Source organism: Brachyhypopomus gauderio, chromosome 14, assembly GCF_052324685.1.
Source record: "Brachyhypopomus gauderio isolate BG-103 chromosome 14, BGAUD_0.2, whole genome shotgun sequence".
NCBI lineage: Eukaryota > Metazoa > Chordata > Actinopteri > Gymnotiformes > Hypopomidae > Brachyhypopomus > Brachyhypopomus gauderio.
Window position 1 is genome coordinate 10364494 of NC_135224.1, and position 16410 is coordinate 10380903.

The following is a 16410-nucleotide window of genomic DNA, read 5'->3' on the forward strand; positions in this document are numbered from 1 at the left end:
TTAACAAGCTCATGGACTACGTGAGTTGTTGTACCATTTGGTTTGCACACAAACTCTCCATCCTGCAGTTGGCAGGTCTCTGTAGGGAGGCAACTGGTGTCGTGGCACTGGATGATTCTTCCACCCAGACACACACACTGCTGCTCACATCCCTCCAGATACCAGCTCTCATTCATCTAAAAAACATGGAAAATACACACAGACTGAGATTGTATTTAAAGGGATAGGCTGTATTTGTAACCAATCATTGGTGAAATTGCAACTTTGCTGTATGTGTGACAGATGTGTGTGAGACACTCACGGGGTGGTAGGAGCCATTAGTGTCCACACAGCCACAGTCTTTGAGAGGAACACACTTGTTGTTGCTCAGTACAAAGCCAGGATCACACTCGCAGCCTTCAACACACTTCTCTCCACAGCCAGGGGGTCCACTCACACCCACACATGTTTCTGGACATGAGCTCACACACATGGAGTAGTGGCTGTTAGGAGGACACACCAGAGCTGTGGAGAACAAAGACAAAGAAAGTCACTTTACCACAAGAGGCAGACACAGGTTAATGGGTCAAGCTTGAAATCTATCAAATTTTGTTTCTTTTTGGAGTTTTTTCAAACTAAACAAAGATATAGCTGAATATTCCTGAATGTTAGTTAGAAATAGCATGATGTGTCTGTTGAACTTTGCACACTCAGACTCACGGCAGAAGTCTGGTTCCCTCCACTGGTGGACTGGTGCCCCTGCACTGAGACAAGCATCAGTGTAGGCCTGCAGCTGGTCACACAGGGTTTGTTGAAGACCCTGATAGCGACACATATCAAACACACAGCTCTGGAAGAATGGCAGAGGGTCTACCACCTTTATACAGTCCCTGTGAGGGTGAGACAGAGAAAGCAGATGAGAGAGAGAAAATTGTTGTTAGGACATTTTCTTTTTCAGCATTTAGGAGATGCTTATATCCAGAGCAAATTACATATTGATGAAAAGGACAGAATGTGCTCTGGGAAATGGGCCCGACTCTGCTGGTGATAGGAACCTACTCTACCTGCTTTACAAGGTGAGCTAGAGCACCACTGAAGACATGAGGACACGCTATCACAAATAATTCATTTTGTAGTAGAAGGCAGTCTAAAAGACATGAAAATATTCAGCAGGTGCTCTATCAGAAAGTTCTTACCTGAATGGTCCAGTGGTGTCAGTGATTTTTCCACACTTCTCTGGTTTAGACACTTCAGCCTCAAGGCTGGGGTCACATGGTGGGTGAGGACCGACATCAGGCTTGCACCTGAAAACACAACATCAAAGATACTCAGAAAATCAAGTATATATAATCAAACATGAAGAGCATGAAAGACTTTTTAAATTATACAAGTTGATACTGCTAAGATTAATAAAAGCTTTTTGGGGTCTTTATTGTCCAATTGTCTTTAAAAGAGGAAAACCCAGAAGAGACTAACGCATCATCCTCATCTTCATCAGTTTGCCAGCTGTTGCCAAACTGATCTGAACTTCCAGCCAGGGATCCATTTGGTTGGGTAAAATCATTGTTGGGGTTTCCATTGTAGTCCCCACACAAACCACACATCTGCTCAAAGTAGGTACTGAGAGAGAGAGAGAGAGAGAGAGAGAAAGAGAAAGAGAGAGAAATATATATACGATTACTGCAAAACTATCACTGGCTAGATTTAAACCTGATATGGACGTCATTGTTTTTAATGCTTTAATGGTACTAGTTAGAAAATATCTGGGATGTGTTCAAAATGATTACACACCAACTCATGCAAAACAACTGGGATCAATAAACTTGATGATGCTGTTTTCTTGCTGACAGTATTTAACTGCTAAATAAACTAGATGATCAAATCAAATCAAATTTTGTCAATATAACGCTTTTTACAACAGTTGTTGTTACAAAGCAGCTTTACAAGTGTCTGAGTCCAAGCCCCCAGTGAGCAAGCCAAGGGTGACAGTGGCAAGGAAAAACTCCCTAAGTGCATGAGGAAGAAACCTTGAGAGGAACCAAGACTCAGGGGGGGAACCCATCCTCCTCTGGCTGATGCATGATGCATTTGGCTAAACACTGGTTAAAGCACATAATTCCAAAAAGGCACAATAATCTCTCATGTATAGCAATTTCCACTGTAATGCACTGGTTTATGTTGGTCTCTATGCAAAATTCAGGGTATTCCAGTATCTACGGCACACGTCTGGGGCAGTACCTGGGCACTGTGATCTTAGCATAGTGGTTACCATCCCAGCGCACCTCCAGACCAAATGGAGTGGTGAGGATGACGTACTGCCCAGCCGAGGATAGAGAGATTAGAGGAGAGGGGGAATGAGGGAGGCCTACTCTCCGCCCGTTCACCTGAAATGTGGGAAAGACAACAAAACATTTAAAACACAGATGAAATTTGTTAAGACAGTGATTCATTCACACTATTATGAGCAATGGTTGAGAAGAAATATTACCCTAATATAGCAGTAAATATCAGTGACAACAAAATATATATGTAGACATACAAAAGAACTACAAAAAGAAAACATTCACATATTCTATATTTCTCATTATTAAAAAATTGACAGCAGTTGAAGAGAACTAGGAATAAATTCAGAGATGCTGCATTAAAAAAACCTTCTAGTAGTTCATGCTAACCAGTGTGATTCTGCTCTTCATCATTGTCACAGTGATGCCGTTGACAGTCACGTACAACTTCCTGAGGTAAGATACACCAGAGACTCCTCTCTCTTCATTCTTACCCTCCACAGAGAACCAGGGACCTACCAAACACATCATGACAACTGTAATCACTACTGTTTGATTGTAGAAGGGTTCAAAACAAAATGCAACAACATTGTGTATGTTTATATTTTCAATCATTTTTAAATGTACCCAATTCATGCCAAATGAAGCAATATGCAACATATTGCTACAATTTACAAAGCAAGTAAATAAAGAACTAGGTTTTCTAACAGAATTGCAGTGATTGTGTAGCTTAATTAAATTCCAAGTAGTTGCTATGTGGTTGCTATGATATCCCAAGTGGTTGCTAAGGTGTAACCAAGCAGAGGTTTGCTAGGCAATTGGTATTGTATCCTGTCTGGTTGCTATGCTGTTATTAGGTGGTTGCTATGGTTCACAAGTTAGTTGCTGGGTGTTAGAGAGTAGTTGCTACGGTTTTGCTAGGTGGTGGCTATGGCTTTGGTAGGTGGTGCTAGGTTTTGAACATTGTGCTATTCATTTCCTATAGAGAAAAAAATTTGGCCTCTCGGCAATTGGACGTCCAATCAAAAAGCTGAATACAAGCTAGTCTTTCCTGGTCATACAGAACATGCTAGCGCTACCTCCATATATTTATGCCAAAAACTGCAGGACAACTAAGTGGTAAAAATCTAGCCTAATCCGGCCTATTATACCCAAAGTGATCTTAAATAACTGCAGAAAACATGAACTCTACTCACCAGTGTTGTTTCTGCAAGTGCGGGCTAGCGTGTAGGTGCAGGTACCCATGAAGGTGTAAAATTTACTATCAAAGGTGTTGTAATGAGGGTCACCAGAGATGATGCAGTCTTGAGAACCTAGAGAGCAACAAAGGACAGATGAACTCAGCCACATCAATATAAGATGTATTTCATTATATCTATAAAGTTTTTATTTACTGACCAACTGGGTAACAGCCGATTTGTCCTCCCTGCACACCACACTGCTGCATGGGGGGACATTCAGCAGCACTGCAGGTGACGAATGGAGGATCACACCTGCACAGCAGCTCACAGTCCTTAGTGTAGAACTCCTCATCAGGCTAATGTGCACAGAGAGAAGGCAGGACATTATAGACAAACACCTGCTTCATTCATGTACCGAGGCACTAAGGAAATAGTGACTACAAGCCAATAACACTTGGACACAATCACCTTGTAGTACTGTCCATTATAAGTGCAGCCACATGTGTCTCTTTTAACACACTTGCCAGCACTGAGTAAGTATCCAGGGTCACACAGACATCCCTCAGAACAGGGTCCAGTACACTGGCTGGGTGGCGGACGGGTACAGGAGGGCTGGCACGGGGGGACACAGGGGTCATAGTGGCTGTTGGGTGGGCATTTAAGAGCTGCGAAAGAAAGTACAGTGTTATTGTAGCAATCGGACTTAACAAAGAATTTAAAACATCAGTCATCATCTTGCATATATGAAGGGGCAAGTGTGATTTAATTGCGTGAGTCTTACGGCAGAAGGTGCTGTTTCTCCAGGGCCCGATGTTGACTCCACGATCCTGACACTCGTTGACGTAGGCTTCGATAGCCTCACACAATGCAGAGTGAGGACCGCCCAGCGCACACAGGTCAAACACACAGTTTTTGAAGAAACTCTACACAAATGCATATAGATGACACAAATGTTAGTGTTACATCACTAAAGATGTCCAATACTCAGCTCCCAATGGCCCAGTTGAACTCACATTGGGATTGACTCTTGGGTGACAGACAGCGAACGGGCCTTTGCTGTCCAGTATGATTCCACAGTAGGCGGGACTCTCATAAAGTTCTTGCTCAGCATCTGTGCAGCCAGGATTTGGACCTATCGGGCTCTTATTGCAGCTGAGCAAATGCACAAAAGAGTCAGTCTCCTTCCAGACACATGATCCCTTACCAGAGGGAATAAGGAACGATGCATTCCTCAGTATGTGCAATACAATATGTACACGTCACTCACTCAGGGTCTGTATTCCAGCTGTTACCAAAGTCAGTTGGATTGGTCACCAGTTCACCAGTGGGAGTACGGAAGTCATCTTTAAAGTCGCCATTATAGTCACCACACAGGCCGCACAGCCTGTCCTGATAACTGCACAGACACATGCCATACGTGAGGAAGATGCACTGGATTCACAGTGAAGTGATAATTTACACTTGTTCACTACACTTACTCTTTTATGACTTTGATGTCCATGTAGTGGTTTCCATCATAGCGAACTGTCACTCCAAAGTTCATGCTCACAGTATAGAGTGTCCCAGATTGAAAGACGTCCACTCCAGGAGCAGGGCTTAGTGGAATGTTCACAGTGGTTCCATTCAGCTGAGAACATTTGGAAACCAATAGTAAGATTTCCAATTTGCAACATTTGTGCAGAAACCACCTTTCTACGTCAGTTCTCTTTCTGCTTACTGACCTGCACGATTCCTCCTTTCAAGATGGACACCTTCACTCCAAGAACATGGACGTGGACTGCACTCACATAGCTGATGGTGGGGATGTTGAAACGATTCTCATTGTCAGTATAAACAGCAAAGTAAGGCACATCTGTGCTGTTACAAGGCTCAGACATCAGGTAGGTGCAGTTGCCCATGAAGTCATAACTGCGCTTGTCAAAGGTGGAGTAGTGGGGATCACCAGAGGCAATACAGGTGGATGAGTCTGTAGATAGAAAACACCAACAGGTCTTACAGGCCTGAATGAAAATCGCTAATAAAACAGACATGTGCTTATTTGGTTTTGATCTGTCTGAACTTTAACATTTGGCAATAATATCCTAGAATGTTTAATATAAGTCAGCATCCCCATAGGAAGAAACAGTGCCACAACACCTTTAGGATAGCAACCATAGACTCCTCCCACTTGTCGACATTCTTCTGTGGGATCACAGGTGTTGTCTACACAGCTCAAGGTGTAATTGCCGGCACAGCGACACAGCTTGGAGCAGCCATTCCCAAAGATGATCTCTCCAGGCTGAAACGAGACACAAATTACATTGATAAGTCTTAGAATGCAGATTCCTACACTGGATCCAATGTTGTCATGATCAACTGTGTGGTCCATGTACCTCATAGTAGTTATTGTCATCATCCAGACATCCACACTGCTCAATGGGAACACATCGTTTCCCCCGGTACACAAAACCCGGTTTGCAGAAACAGGCACTGATACAAGAGCCAGTGCAGTTGGTGGAGGGCTCTTTACAGCTGGGAATGCAAGCTGGACCACACTCTATATACTCAGAGTCAGGAGGGCACGTAACTATTTGTGGAGAAGAACAGAGAGGTTAGGACAAGGTTATACTGCATGATACATTTTACATTATGACATGGAAAATCTTTTACCTGGTGTAGTTGAAGGAATAGATGGTTTTTGAGTAGTGGGTTGGGGTGTTGTTGGTTTAGATGTAGTTGGCTTTGGAGTTGAAGGTTTTGAAGTTGGAGCTGTTGTCATAGGTTTAGCAGTCGTTGTTATATCTAGATTCAAGAGATAATGATAAATGTATTCAAGAAAAATGGCCAAAAACGAATTGGACAGAAAATGTCCAATAATATTTATCTCAGTATGCTTAAGATGAAATTCTCACCATCACAAGCTGTAATACACACACTGTCTATAGCAAGATCTGTTGCTTTTGTCTCTCCATACACTCCAACGATCACAAACTGCAATACACACACACACACACACACACACACACACACACACCTCATTAGTATAATAGTATAGTGTACTAGGTTGCATAAATTCAGCCTAAATCCTCTGCTAAATCAACTGCTAAATCAGCTTTACAAACATCTTTAATTATCTCAATTTGGTACAACTATAAAAGAATCATACCTGAACATTTCTTGTTGCAGTGTAGCGGACCCTCGCTGGCTTCCAACCCTGTCCTTGATTCCCTCTGAGAGAGAAAAGAAGAGATCCCAGGTCCCCATCTGAGGATACAATTCTGTTTTAGTGAGGTTGTTTTCCATTTGTATGATTAGTAGTGAATTTTTTGATAAATTGTGGTCTAGACCTTATTAGTGGTATGTTTATTTTCTAACATAGCATAACATCACAATAAATATTTAGATAAATATACCGACATACAGATAGGCAGACACACGTGGCACACAGACACAATTTCTGACTACATCCCAGTAAGTCCCTCTGTTGTCTGGAGAACATTCTTACCACGTGTGGAAGCATAGACCTTCATTTCCATGTCTGAGGCAGTGCCATACATATAATAATGGAAGTCCAGCTGAAGGCACTTAGAAGAAGGCACTGTTATTGAGGGACCCCAAAGCTCAGCTGAAGCCCCTGGGACCCTGTACATGGAATCCAATAGCAGGTAATTTCCCACTGTATTGAGAAAAGTACAGGCACAAAACACTGAATTTGATTTCATAAGAAACTTTGGAAACTTGTTTCTTTTGGCATGTTACAGCGGGCATCACAGTGTAAGGTCACAGAATGTTTTGAGAGCTCTGAGAGAGTCAGTGGCTCAATCTATGCTTTTACAAGTCTCAGTTCACCTTGACGTTTTTAGACCAACTAAAATTGGCCTTGGCCACGATATAAATAGGTTCATCTTAGACTGACAACGGCCTTGTGTGCATGTAAACATAGCTATTAAGTTTATATCATTTAAAAATCCAACATATATTAACACAACAACACAACATATATTAAGACAACATATATTAACATAATAAAAATAGGCTTAAGTTTTTTAGTTAAAACTGAAAACAATAATTAACAAAAAAAAAGACATGAAAGACAGAACAGATTAAGAATCAGACTAACAGCCTGGTTTGGAAAAATCATCATCAGGACCAGTGCCAGGTGTCTCAGTGGATCCTGTCCAAAACTCCCAGCCATAGATCGATGAATCTGAGACTACGTTTGACCAGCCACAGTAGTCATCCATTTCATCAAAATCACAACCAACTATACACCCTGTTTAAACAGAAATAAAGATCCGTATTAGTCTTACAATTGTTATAATGTTGTCAATTGTTTCTATGTAGATATCAGTGTATATGAAAAATGAATAAAGTACCAGGGCAGATTCCATCAGTGATGATGATATTGTCCAGGGATGTATCACATGATGAAGTGATTCCACGCATTGCTTCAAACACAATCTGTGAGACATAAAAATGATTTAAAAGGAATATATTACAATGAGACAAATATTCATTATACTGTATATTCAAAACGTTAAGCTTTTAATTACAAGCACAACACGAAAATATCTACATGTATGCAAAATCAATACAAAAGCCATAACAATGATAGAGGCTATACATAAGTACGCATCTCTTACTTCTGGCTGAAGCATGGTCCACAAGACATCTATACCCAAATTATTTTTAACAGAAAAAAATTAGCTTTTTCAAACAGAAAAAATGGTTTTAAAAGAACTTATCGTTATGGAGACTTTATCATCTAATGAGAACTCATGGACTGTATTGTCTTCTGGACAATTGTCTTCTGGTCATTTTTTGTCTTAATCTGAATGGCCCTATGCCTATGCACTACATTTAATTTTCTTTCCCTACCATATTCATGTCTATGCATAGAGGCTAGGAGGGTTAAACACACACACACACACACACACACACACAAAGCATCACACTGGGTCCACAGGACTTTGGTTGAAACCACCTGTACTCACCTCAACTGCCTCTCCAGCTGGTTTGGACACAGTAACAGCTGCTTCCAGCCATGCTGAACTCTGTATCCCGGTCTTCTGCCACAGCTGCTCCTCTAAGCCCGGCCGTTTGGCCAGAACTGTCAACGTATTGGCATCATCCGAGCCATACATGAAGTAATTAAACTGCACACAGATCTGTGGTGCTGAGGTAGCGGGGATCACAGGACTGAACAACCGTGTTTTCCCCATATAAGCGACATTGTCACCCTCCTGGTAGATGTAATAGCCAGCTGAGAATGGAACCAGAAATTGATTTAACAAATATTGTTTATGGTAGATTTACATGATTATTATGTTGACTAAATATTGTTGTCATATTTAGTAATACAGAGCATATATAATAATGTAATAATAGAGCATTTTGGTAATGGACAGAAACATGAAGGAACCTTTACGTCCATCCTCAGAACTCAGCCCTGTGGAAACACGGACTTACTGCCATCAGGATAGTCCCCACTGGGTCCAGTACCAGGTGTTGGTGTAGGACCCTGATGACGAATCCAATCATTGTTGTCCGTAGCGTCTTGCCGAAAGTTACAGAAGGGGTCTGTGTTGTTATTAAAGTCGCAGAATGCTAACACAGCTGTGATAAAAAGAGGGGGGGGGGTTTAGGTTGTTGGTTAAATGTCTGATTTTTTTCTTATAATCTATCCTTCCTTTGAGGGAAGAGAAGGATCATGCTTTAAATATGATTTATAAATAATTTCAAAGATCAGCATGGACACTGTATAACTACATATAATATTCTCATATTATAATGATGACTATATATAAGATGAGGATGCCTTTACTGGTGCATTTTTTAACCCTGGAACAATGCCACATAGGTCTGGTTAATGCATTTTTAATTAACATAGATCAGGAATATGTTTTACAGAACCTACTTTACTCCACCCTTTTACAGCTCTGAGTGAACATTTTAACAGGAAGATTGGGTGTGAATGCCGTTGTGTGGTGATAAATATGTTATGAGTATGTATAAGAACTTTGGAGCCATACTTTGCAAAAGAGTAAAGTTCATTCTATGTAAAGGACAGATTATGAGGCAAGAGACTCAAGCACATTAAAAGTGAATTTTACATTAAGTAAATTTAATTTAATTTAATTAAGTACAGGTTAAATGTGAACAAAAGGCACCATTCATAAGTATTCATGAGATATGATATATAAGAATTATGACATCTTTTTGAACATCATGCATCATGTTCTTACCAGCATCATGTTCAATGGCATCATATCTATGGAAAGAAAATTGTGAATAACAGCAATTGTAAAGTTCATAATTAATTAATATTTTATGTTATGCAATTTGATCAATGAAAAAATAAGCCAAGAAATAGTGGTCACCAACAGACAATGATTTTATCATACGGCTGTTTTATGTATATGCTGAGCATTGGTTATATATGCAATATATTCCACCTTTAGCAAGGATACAATAAAATAATTTGTTATTCAACTGAATACAAAAATATTACACACACACACACACACACACACACACACACACACACACACACACACATATATATATATATATATATATATATATATATATATATATATATATATATATATATATATATATATATATATATATATATATATTCCATTATAATAATATAACATAATAATATATAGTATATATGTAAAAAGATTACATCATTAAATGATTAAATGCATTTCCAACACTCACCTATTATTACTGTTTCCCACAGTATATCCATGACTTATCCATGTTAAGATAACTATTAGTTTAAGATGACCCATAGCTAACTGCTGCAGTTAGCTTCAGACAGATAGTTCATGGAGAAAAGTGTATTTATATAGTCTAATATTCAGGGAGGGAGGGTGTGTAGAAGACTTGGTCTGTATCATGCCATTGTCATGATCTTATTGCAAAAGGCATGTGGGTAAATAAGTAACTGCCTGTGATAGAGCCAGGGTGTGTGTCACATGTCTTGTTGGAGCCTTCATCAGTTTGAAACGGAAGGGTGTGTTTAATAACACAACAATTCAGACTAACATTTTAGATGCTAGTGAGTTTTTTACTCTTAAACCATAAATAATTTCTGTATTTTGCTTATTACATCTCACTATTGAATTGGTGATTGTACCAAATAAAAATTAAATAAAAGATATATTCTAGGAGTCAGTGATCTGTAATCTGATTAAAAATAGATTATGGCTATTCTGAAAAATCTTCCGTGTGATATGTATGCAATACAAAGGGGGAAAATGCTAAAAATATTTTTTGACCTATGTCATTTTCTTTTTTGGAAGCTTTTTCCCCAATTCACGGTTTGCAAAGTAAATGCATTAATTTCTTCTCTGTTCAGTTTCTCCAACAGTGTTTTTTATCAGTTTGATGACTTATAAATAAACATTCCATGAAGTCCAGCCCTTTTTATTATTTCTGTAATGTGGCCATAATCCCACAGAATCACTGCACTGTCTGTGGTGTCCCACCCTCTGATAACGTGTTTATGAGTTCTATAAAAAAATTATTTGAGGTGCTGCCCATTGCCTATGGTGGAACTTGTTTTTATGACAATGTAAGATATGTAACTCATATACTCAGTGATTGAGAGCCCACACCACTTAATCCTGCTACATTAACTTTGGGAGATTCAGAAAACATTCTGCGTCAAACATTTTCTAATGGAGAGCAGCTCGGTTTTGTATTACACATTTTTTCATAGGATAAGACTTTTTAATATTTAAAAAATACTGAATATGTCTAATCCTTATTCAATCCCTAATAATTACTCTCACGTAGGTTTCTGTTGGGCCTGAAGAAAATAAGAACATTATCTACTAAAAGGGTAAGTGTCTCAGTAACGAGTACAACTTGTACAAAGTTCATCTACACTCACTGGCCACTTTATTAGGTACACCTTGCTAGTACCATGTTGGACCCCCTTTTCCCCCTCAGAACTGTCTTAATCCTTCATGGCATAGATTCAACAAGGTACTGGAAACATTCCTCAAAGAGCTCCATATTGACATCATAGCATCACACAGTTGCTGCAGATTTGTTGGCTGCATAACCATGATGCAAATTTCCTATTCAACCACATCCCAAAGGTGCTCTATTGGATTGAGATCTGGTGACTGTGGAGGCCATTCAAGTACAGTGAACTCATTGTTGTGTTCAAGAAACCAGTCTGAGATGATCTGTGCTTTATGACATGGCACGTTATCCTGCTGGAAGTAGCTATCAGAAGATGGGTACACTGTGGTCATAAAGGGATGGACATGGTTAACAATAATACTCAGGTAGGCTGTGGCATTGACATGAAGCTCAATTGGTACTAATGGACCCAAAGTGGGCCAGGAACCCAACACCACTGCACCACCACCATCAGCCTGAACCATTGATACAACCTACCATCTGAATGTCGCAGCAGAAATCGAGACTCATCAGACCAGGCAACGTTTTTACAATCTTCTATTGTACAATTTTGGTGAGCCTGTGTGAACTGTAGCCTCAGTTTCCTGTTCTTAGTTGACAGGATTCGGACCCGGTGTGGTCTTTTGTTGCTGTAGGCCATCCGCCTCAAGGTTCAACGTGTTGTGCTCTTTCTTCATGCATGCCTTGTTTGTAACGACTGGTTATTTGAGTTACTATTGCCATTCTATCAGCTCGAACCAGTCTGGCCATTCTCTTCTGACCTCTGGTATCAACAAGGCATTTGTGCCCACAGAACTGCTGCTCACTGGATATGTTCTCTTTTTCGGACCATTCTCTGTAAACCCTAAAGATGGTTGTGCGTGAAAATCCCAGTAGATCAGCATTTTCTGAAATACTCAGACCAGCTTGTCTGGCACCAACAACCATGCCACATTCAAAGTCACTTAAATCACCTTTCTGCCCCATTCTGATGCTCGGATTGAACTGCAGCAGATTGTCTTGGCCATGTTTACATGCCTAAATACATTGAGTTGCTACCATGTGACTGGCTGATTCAACATTTGCGTTGATGAGCAGTTGGACAGGTGTACCTAATAAAGTGGCCAGTGAGTGTATATTATAGTAGATTAGGAAAGTTATGCTGTAGGAATCTCCAGTTATCGACTAACCCATCAAGTAGACACACCCCAAAAATCAATGTTACTGTAAGTGCAGATTTCCAGTTTTTTTTATGAGGGCTATTGCATAATATGGTGAAAGTATCATTCACATAATATGACAGTGCCAGAAGCATTCTACTTATTGCTAGTATTATTAAGTGTTCCAGTGCACAAAACTGTTAAACTGAATGAGACAGTTTTCTGTATTATTCCTAAGATAAGTGAATAGCACTCAAGTTCACTGTAAATGCACAATTGTATGCTTCCATTCCACCAATCATTCTAATTTCTTAACAGGTATGTTTCTATTTTACAGGACCAATTCTCAACAATACATATATATATAGTGTACTGCATTGGGCAAAAAAAAGTTCTTGGACATGCATCATCCCTTAATTTGTTTACAAAAGCAGTTCCTAATCTTCAAATATCAAGTATCTTCTCAAGGCTGTTTGTTTACTTATGCCCAGTCTTGTTATATCATTTTAGGGAATGAATCAGAGAATACAAATTAATCAGCAATTTATTTTGCTTATGTATTAGAAGCTTGCTTAGATGTTGCTAAATTGTGTTATTTACCCTGAAATAGAACTCATCACGTATCCTAGAGATACAGGAGCACTAGCATATAGGTTGTTCCAGTTCTTAAAGTAAACTCTCAAAAGCATGTTTGGTCTTCCTCTTCATCCCTCAAAAAAAATCAGGAAGAATGTAAGAATCTGGGAATGAGAAAAAGTACAGACTCAGAGAGTAATACAACAGGGATGTAATTCTGCAATGCTAAAAACAAACTATGGTGAAATAAATATAAACAAAATCAACAAAGTAGCCAACCAGCCAGCTAACATTTATCCCATCCAGCTGTCAATAGGTTATCTGATGGCTTTATGTCCTCAGGCTACTCATGTAGTACCCAAAAAAAGCTATGAGAACAAAACCAGCAACAAAATCCTGGATCTCCCTTTTGTATGTAGCCTAGATGAACATGAAAAGGTGCAGAGCCGAGACAACACATCACAGAAAAAAACAGAAGAATTTAGGCACAAATCAATAATAATAACTACACTCAGACATGTAGGCTAACACTTGTCCTTAACTGCCTCCCCCACAACAATGAGAAATCACTGCAAAAAAAGTAACAAATAAACAAAACAAAATTAATTATTAAATAAATGTTAGTCTATATCATAATATTGGGAAATATAACCAGAAATGTAAATTACGGTCATATTGGATTTTGAAGTCTCTACAGAGGTCTCAAAACAGGTCTCTTGAAAAAATTCACAGTGCAACATTCACTTTATTCAATGCACTTAAATATTCGTTCATATTTAGAATATTTATTTACCCCTTACTTTCGTTATAGATATGTTCTAAATAAATGTTTTAAATACTCGAACTACGACGCAAACAATTAATTCTAGACTGAATTCATACTGAATACTGAACTAAACATCAGTTACATTTAAATTCTTAATCTATTTTGAATTCTTTTCGTTGTCTCATGCTTTTATTTGTCTTTTCTAAGTGAAAGCAATCCGAAGTACCTTCAGTACGATAAATGCAATACAATATGATAAATTCAAGCCCCAAATCGTTAAAAGCGTCGATTGTAAAACTCCAGCAAGATGCATTTTCACTGCAAAATTTTGCTCATGTGCCTCGTTTACTGGCATTTAAAGGGGCCCCACTGACATTGAGAGTGTACAGTCAGGGACAAGAATCTGCTGCTACGCCCCTGAGTGTATATAACATTTCTGAATCAGGAAATGTAAATATATTTTACTTTTTACCTATGGAATAATCCATGGCGTGTTCCAGTGGGAGATTTATGTCAGAACATTGTTTTTCAGTCGGTTCAAAACAACAAAAATGTAATGGTCATTGTTTGCTGATTAATGCTTATTAATGTTCGGAGCATCATATTTGTCAAAATGTTGAGGATGGATATTTGCTGACTCACTGTCTTGATATAGATTTGAGTAATGGCCAGTTGAGTAATGGATAATCTCAGATGCCTACATCATCCAATTGCACACCCGGAGAGCCAACCGCAGTTTTAGACCTGCAGTTCTAGACCTGCAGTTCTAGACGTGCCGTAGTTTTAGATGTATGTAACGTAATATCCAGATAGTGTTTTAGTATGTCGCGGGAGCAGATGGAAGAATGATATTTATAAGCAATAATAATATATGATAGATATATGATAATGTCTGAAGGTCATTTTTGGGTTATCGTAATGTTTATGTCATGAAGGATGAATCTGGCAAGCGTTAGTGTGTCTTGGTTCGTTAGTTCTGGCTACCTTTATGGCTACTTAGTAGCTACTTTGATTAAATTTGAAACAACTTAAAGGAAGGAAATTAGCACTTACTACGCTACTATTAATATTAAAAGTAGTAAGCAAGCTAAAGTAGCATTTCCCCATCATTATTAACCCCTAAGAACCCAGACTATGTTCTGAATATTGATACAATTGAGCATATTAATATATGATAGACATATATTTAGTCTGCTAAATGCCATAAATGTAAATGTAAATATGATCGGTCTGAAGGTCATTTTTGTGTTATCGTAATGTTTATGTCATGAAGGATGAATCTGGCTAGCGTTAGTGTGTCTTAGTTCGTTAGTTCTGGCTACCTTTATAAGAGAAATGCTAGTCCTGCGAACGTAAATTGTTGCCGGGGGGACGTAAAATGGACACAAATTAAGTATTATATTGCGATCGATCAGTGTTTGCGCCAGAGCGAACTGGTAACTCATTGAATCATAGATATGGATCAGAGGTAAATAAACTAGATTTTTTTTCCGGCGTGAGAAATCGGATGTGTGGCGTGTGAGCGAAAAACCCCAAGTATCACATAATATTTGCTAGTTGCATGCCAATGAAGGTATACGAGTAAAATAAATCACTCCTAACATTCTGGAAACGTATGCTTACTCACTGAAAGCATCCTGACATTATGCAATTTTTGCTGATTTTTAATACAAAATAGCCTATGCCAGTAATCCAGTAGTTTAATTAAAAATAAAATATCTTCAGGAGACAAGCTGTGTGTGTAAATGACAAAATTAATCCAAACTCCCTAAAAGAACAGGGAAAATGAGGCGTACTACTTCTATTTAAATACAAAATGTGGTGTACATTATCGTTTAAAACTTGTCAAATGTTAGAGATTTGGCTAAAACAATTCAGAATCAATGGGCATATTTAACAAATAAACTCTTTATACAATGGATTATTACAATATACAAGCCCCTGAGCCTACGGCATGCATTGGAACTGCTGGTCTAGAACTGCAGTTGGCTGTCGTTAGCTACATTCCGAGCCGCTAGGTGGCGCATGTCTAAAACTACAGCACGTCTAGAACTGCAGGTCTAAAACTGCAGGTCTAGAACTGCAGTTGGCTCTCCGGCTGTGCAATTGGATGCATCTCCAGGGATCTCGCGCTGGAGTTAAACAACAGCGGCCTCTATGGGTAACTGGTATTTTTCTTTCAATCTTGTCAGGCGGGATCAAAACATGTAACGTATTCATTTAACAGCTAAACACTAAAGATTTTCATATTTTCATTATGAATAGACAAGTTAAATTTTAACTTGTCTATTCATAATGAAAATCTTTAGTGTTTAGTTTGCGAGCATGTCTTGTGCACGTCTCGCAATTGTTATTGTTCTGCCTTACACTGATGTTAGATAGCTTGATTAATTCAATGGTCATCCGTGCTTAAATATCTAGATACCCAACTAAGCTAGCTTGTTTATTTCAGATTAATGCGACATATTACTAGTTATTTAGCACTAGTTAGTTAACTACTATACTATACTACTATGCTAAGAATCTTTAGAACGCATTTGTTACCGGAACGTGTCCGTCAG

At 38.9% G+C, this 16410-nt stretch overlaps 2 protein-coding genes across 2 annotated transcripts in view; both read right to left on the reverse strand.

Annotated features, from left to right (window-relative positions):
- The window catches only part of LOC143475622 (IgGFc-binding protein-like), a 43625-nt gene extending 36565 nt beyond the window's left edge, over positions 1 to 7060 (reverse strand). Inside the window, exons 1-21 of the mRNA XM_076973501.1 lie at positions 6927 to 7060; positions 6588 to 6685; positions 6334 to 6412; positions 6092 to 6223; positions 5815 to 6008; positions 5579 to 5720; positions 5164 to 5408; positions 4921 to 5069; positions 4710 to 4838; positions 4456 to 4594; positions 4224 to 4365; positions 3911 to 4107; positions 3660 to 3798; positions 3458 to 3574; positions 2652 to 2776; positions 2218 to 2363; positions 1456 to 1599; positions 1176 to 1283; positions 700 to 869; positions 302 to 504; positions 35 to 176 (exon numbers count right to left, since the gene is read on the reverse strand). Of these exons, the coding sequence (XP_076829616.1) occupies positions 35 to 176; positions 302 to 504; positions 700 to 869; positions 1176 to 1283; positions 1456 to 1599; positions 2218 to 2363; positions 2652 to 2776; positions 3458 to 3574; positions 3660 to 3798; positions 3911 to 4107; positions 4224 to 4365; positions 4456 to 4594; positions 4710 to 4838; positions 4921 to 5069; positions 5164 to 5408; positions 5579 to 5720; positions 5815 to 6008; positions 6092 to 6223; positions 6334 to 6412; positions 6588 to 6685; positions 6927 to 6978 (2992 nt within the window). The 5' untranslated portion in view covers positions 6979 to 7060. The remainder of the gene's footprint in view (positions 1 to 34; positions 177 to 301; positions 505 to 699; positions 870 to 1175; positions 1284 to 1455; positions 1600 to 2217; positions 2364 to 2651; positions 2777 to 3457; positions 3575 to 3659; positions 3799 to 3910; positions 4108 to 4223; positions 4366 to 4455; positions 4595 to 4709; positions 4839 to 4920; positions 5070 to 5163; positions 5409 to 5578; positions 5721 to 5814; positions 6009 to 6091; positions 6224 to 6333; positions 6413 to 6587; positions 6686 to 6926) is intronic.
- Positions 7061 to 7536: 476 nt separating this feature from the next.
- LOC143475491 (MAM domain-containing protein 2-like) lies at positions 7537 to 8631 on the reverse strand. The gene is made up of 3 exons (XM_076973341.1): positions 8416 to 8631; positions 7798 to 7882; positions 7537 to 7694 (listed from the first exon to the last, which is right to left on the reverse strand). The coding sequence occupies exons 1-3, from the start codon at positions 8563 to 8565 to the stop codon at positions 7537 to 7539; spliced, it is 393 nt and encodes a 130-aa protein (XP_076829456.1). The 5' UTR covers positions 8566 to 8631.
- Positions 8632 to 16410: the final 7779 nt, after the last annotated feature.